This window comes from Octopus bimaculoides, chromosome 5 (assembly GCF_001194135.2).
Source record: "Octopus bimaculoides isolate UCB-OBI-ISO-001 chromosome 5, ASM119413v2, whole genome shotgun sequence".
Lineage (NCBI taxonomy): Eukaryota > Metazoa > Mollusca > Cephalopoda > Octopoda > Octopodidae > Octopus > Octopus bimaculoides.
Genome location: NC_068985.1, coordinates 34,635,346 through 34,640,766, shown reverse-complemented (window position 1 = coordinate 34,640,766; position 5,421 = coordinate 34,635,346). Strand labels below are relative to the sequence as shown.

The window sequence follows — 5,421 nt, the reverse complement described above, 5'->3', positions numbered from 1 at the left end:
TATATATATATATAAATTAAATAATAAGGGTAGAAATTGATAACAATCAATTAAAATCAATGGCTTAGCATATTTAAAAAATCTGAAGATTAAAAATTATATTACATACAAAATTAAGAGGAATGACTACTAAAGTGGATACCTAATATGCTAAACATAGACGTCAAATCGCCATTACCACGAAGGGTGTGTTCTCAAGAAAAATCTCAGCAAAACGCCAAAATGTAAAAATGAGCAAGACAAATGATAATATATGAAATAAAAAAACGATTACCTACGTACCATGGTTTCACTTGTTAATATTTACGTATGTAAATATCTGCAAGATCATCAGCGTAGTCTGTTGCTTACAAAACACAATTTCCAGGACTAGATACAGAACACTCAACTGAAATAGAGCATGTATAAAGTTCTACAAATTATATTTGGGTGTATTTTTCAAATGTCTTTACTTTGGCATGCTGAGGCCAGAAATAACTCTGCAGTTAATAAATCTCAGCAGCTAATTTACCGGTTAGAGAACATCTTTATTTAAAAACTACACTGATGATCTTGCAGATATTTACATATGTAAATATTAACAAGTGAAACCATGGTATGTAGGTAATCGTTTTTTATTTCGTATATTTTCATTTGTCTTGCTCATTTTTACATTTTGGCGTTTTGCTGAGATTTTTCTTGAGAACATACTCTTCTTGGTAATGGCGATTTGACGTCTATGTTTAGCATATTAGGTGTCCACTTTAGTGGTCATTCCTCTTAATTTTGTATACATATATATATATATATATATATATATATATATATATATGTATATATGCTACACAAAGAAAGAATGAACCAAGATATTTACTAACTTTTGCTCTAATAAATGTAATTTTATTAATGAGTTGCTTATATACTTACCATCAGGTTTCCTTGAAGCATTAACATAATCAACATCCACATCTTTCAGAAATTAAAACAAGAATTATAAACATGGGTATAAATAACAATTGAATTATGTTAGTACTGTGCTGAGACTACCATAATAAACATTAATGAGATAGACTCTAACACACTCATACACATATACTTGTATGTACACATACATTAACAGACAAAGAGGGAGTAGACATTTCATGATTGTTAGCTTTCTGTTTTTCTTTAAGATCATTTCTGAAATCATGCTGTGTACTAACATTATTGATTATTCTTACTGATTCTTTTATATATAAATATTTAGGCTCATGAACTTAGCATGTTGCTCTTTTACAGCATAGAGAAGTTGAATAAAAAAACGGGTATATTTATTATTTAGTGAGGGTGTCTTAAATATTTTGAAGTTGCACAGAAAATAGCAACAAAAAAAAATTGTATATTTCATATTTGCTAACTCTTGCTCTAATGAATGTAATTTTAGAATGGATTGCTCAGGTTTCTGTGAATCATTAACATAAGAGCACCATCCATATATTTAAGAAATTTTTTAAAAAATTTTAAATATGGCTATAAATAGCATTTAAATTATGTTAATATTGTGCTGATACTACCATAATAAATGCTAATGAGATAGACTCTAACACAAAAAGAGAATGATACATTTCATTATGGTTAGCTCTCTGTTTCTCTTTAAAATCATTTCTAAGATCATGCTATGTACTATGTACATTGATTATACTTACCTCGGTGTTTTGTACATTCATATTCGTGCTCACTAATTTCAGTGTACTGCTTTTCCTCAGCTTCAAGAAATTGAATTGAAATGGGCATATTTATTGTTTGCAAAGGATGTTTTAAATATTGCACAGAAAGAAGGTAAAAATATAATAAAATACATGGTGTCATCATAATTTAATGACCACTTTCCATGTTGGCATGGGTTGGACAGTTTGACTGAAAACTGTCTGCCTTTTACTCTGTATATTTCACTCAGTAAATTACATATATATACACATGTATTCAGAAACAAAAAATATTCCAACCAAACTGCATGTACAGTGTAAGTTCTTCATCCTCTCATTGATGTGTAGTAGAATGGATTGAAAAGCATAAATGACAAACTTTTCTCTCTTTTCTCTTCCTTTTCTCTCTTCCTATTCTCTCTTCTTTTTATTTATAGTCGTTGTTTGGACGTAGCAGAGAACACTTAACTATAAAGATCATGTTTTAACCTTTTGTTCTGATTAGTTAGTTTTTAAGTGCAATTTGTCTCCTAAACAATTATGCCAAAATACCCAGTAAACCAATCAGATGCGCTCAATGGATCACATGTTCTCTTGACAAAAAATCCTTTCACATCTGTGTAACCTAGCAATTTCCTTAAATAGATCAGTTTTTCTCTGCTTAGAGAGTCTAGCTTGCATTTGCACCAGGAAGCTATTTGCTCACATTCTCCACATTATGACAAAATGAAATTCATCACTGCTGATATCACTGCTACCTGCTCTTGCTGCATCTAACTCCAATAATGACATCATAATTCATTCCTTGTGCTATAAGTCATTCACTAAGTGAATGACTTATAGCGTTCCTACAGAATCCTTCATTTACCTTATACGATGTTTAATATCGTTTCACATTCACATCGAATTATGCAGCAACCTTATTTTCTCTTCACAGAACACTTGTAATGTATGTATTACCAGTCCTATTGGTATTGTAGATTTTTGCTATTCTTGTTTATTGTCCCCTCACAGATATGTATATTCTAACAAGTCACTTCTTAAATTTTGCACCTGTCTTGTTCAATAAACACTGAGTTAAACTTGCAAAGCTGTTTATTTTCTCCTTTTGATTTTTAATGTTTATTTTAGCAGGTTTCCAGACTATCAGTTGGTCTTCTCACTAAAAATTGGTGACTCCATCTCAAGAACTTTCTGCTTTCATCTGAAGAATTTTCTGCTTTTGAATTTTTCCAGGAGATACGGTGTTTAACTTATACTTTGGAGTAGAAATATTTTCTTCACACCTTTGTCTCAAACAAAGGGAATTTTGACTATACCCAGCTTTTCTTATGTTTAAGCAGCTTGTACAACTAATGGCTTGTTGGTATCTCTTTGCCCAAGAATTTCTGAATACCAACCATTTATTTTAACACAGTGTGCCATCTCTACCAGTTTGGTGCCCGAATTTGCTTTCTTTCTTATGTTAACTATCGTTTTTGCTACAAATTTCCAGCAGTATGAATCCATCAACCATACCAGTTTTTAATGGCAATGCTAAATTATGGTTAACTCAGGTGAAATAGCATTTCCATGCATCGAACATCCAGTTGATACAGCAGCAACTACATATTTTGCTCAGGGCGATTCCATCAGCACTCTCTGTACACATCCAGAACTTAATTACAGATACCCACTGGTGATGTTACATATTTGTCAATCAAACAGAAAATTCTTAGAAGAATGACTTTATCTGCTGAGTGTCATTTCAAAATCTTTTTAAATGATGAGCATTTAGACAACAGATGGTCTACTGAATTTTTGCATAGAATTCGTGAATTAACAGACGTTTCACCAGAGGACAGTTCTGTGGTCAAACAACTCTTCTTCTCTTGTCTCCCAAGGAACGTTCAATCGATTTTAGCACCTATGTTAGAGATCAGTTCCAGGGACCAGCTGGTAACAAGTGCAGATAAAATAATGGAATTTTTAGACAGCTCTCCTGTTGAACATAAAGTCATTGCTTCGAGTTTGCCTCTGTTTTCTTCTTCTCCTTCAGCCATCAGTCATTCAGACCAAGCAGTGATGCTGCATATGATATTAAAACTTACAAAAGAAGTTAAAAAGTTGTGCTCTTTGCAACATTCTTCATGTTGCTAGTACTCCAGTCATTCCCCATCTCCAAGACTCTGATTGTTTTCTCCTTCTGCCTTGACATATTGTTGGTATCATGCCCCTTTTGATAAGAATGTATGGAAATGTGTTTCTCTTTGTTTTATCCCACATCTGGAAAACTTGTGGAGGAAGCTTTGAGCATGGCAGCAGGTTCCTCTTCCCAAGTTCAAAACCATGCAATTTTTTGTGGCGGACTTTAATTCTTGAAAATTCTTTATGGTAGACACTGGCGCATCATGCAGCATTTGGCCGGTAAAGTTCCTTACAGATGTCATGCTACAAGTGGTGAATCATTCACCTATAAAAATGTATGGCCAGATATCTCTGTCTTAGATTTGGTGCTTAGATGGGACTTCAAGTGGATTTTTGTCATTGCTGACATTCTATTTCCAATTTTGGGTGCAGATTTCTTTCATTATTTTTCCTTCATGGTAGATGTCTGAAAATGATGCTTGTAGGATAGCTCCACCGCTTTATCTGTTACTGGTTAAGACTTGCTGACTCCAAGTATTAGCCCATCGAATCTTATTGCTGCCGCAGGCGATTCGTATCAAGCTCTCCTAAATAAGTTTCCTGATCTTAGGAATCTCACTTCTCAACCAAGCAAGCCAGTCCATTCAACAAAGCACTTCAAAACCATGCAAAACTTTATATATTTAAAAACATTTCTATGACCGCCAGTTTTTTGTAATCATACATATGCATTTTCAGGTGATGTTTATTTTGTGTTCAAAGCATACATTTCTATGCCTTGCTATTTATATGCCAATTTCCTACATTCTTTTCAATACCTTGTTTGAAGTTTCACACATTTTATTTTATTGTAAGATGCTGTATTTTTCTTGCTCTGCATAATTCTGCATGCAGTCTAATAACTGTACTAGCATGTTCAACACTTTTGTCTTCCCATTTTTGCTAGGAATTCTTTCCTTTTATCACACATTTGTGTCCCAGAAATGTTCTGGTAGGGGAGTTCTGTAGCAGAATAGATTGACAAAAGCATAAATGACAAACTATTCTCTCTTCCTTTTATTTATTTATAGTTGTTGTTTGGATGTTGCAGAGAACACTTAGCTATAAATATCATGTTTCAACCATTTGTTCTGCTAAGTTAGCTTTTGGTGCAATTTGTCCCCTAAACAATTACAAATGTGCTCAATGGATCACGTGTTCTCTTGGTTAAAAAAATCTTTTACATCTGTGGAGCCTAGCAATTTCCTTAAATAGATCAGTTTTTCTCTGCTTAGAGAGTCTAGTTTGCATTTGCACCAGGAAGCTATTTGCTCACTTTCCCTGCATTACAACACAATGACATTCATCATTGCCAATATTGCTGCTACCAGCTCTTACTGCATCTAACAATGACAACAATGACAACATCATAATTCATTCCTTGCACATGTAAACTCACTAAGTGAATATAACTTATAGTATCTCTACAGATTTACTCTTGCCTGAATATCTTGTTCATTGGAGAAATGGTAAGATCGCTTCTTTTAATTTGCAATCTTCAGAGAAGTGTAAATGTAACATTCATAAGGATATACATGAACATGTAAACAAACCCACACACACACACACACACACACACACACACACACAC

The 5,421-nt window shown here is 33.3% G+C and overlaps 2 protein-coding genes across 6 annotated transcripts in view; both read right to left on the bottom strand.

The window, feature by feature from the left end:
- The window catches only part of LOC106874547 (uncharacterized), a 30,214-nt gene extending 28,250 nt beyond the window's left edge, over positions 1–1,964 (bottom strand). The window contains exons 1-2 of the mRNA XM_014922319.2: positions 1,665–1,964; positions 907–948 (exon numbers count right to left, since the gene is read on the bottom strand). Of these exons, the coding sequence (XP_014777805.2) occupies positions 907–948; positions 1,665–1,830 (208 nt within the window). The 5' untranslated portion in view covers positions 1,831–1,964. The remainder of the gene's footprint in view (positions 1–906; positions 949–1,664) is intronic.
- LOC106879981 (uncharacterized) overlaps positions 1–5,421 on the bottom strand; it is a 263,310-nt gene that overhangs the window by 192,813 nt on the left and 65,076 nt on the right. The gene's annotated exons all lie outside the window — the stretch shown is intronic.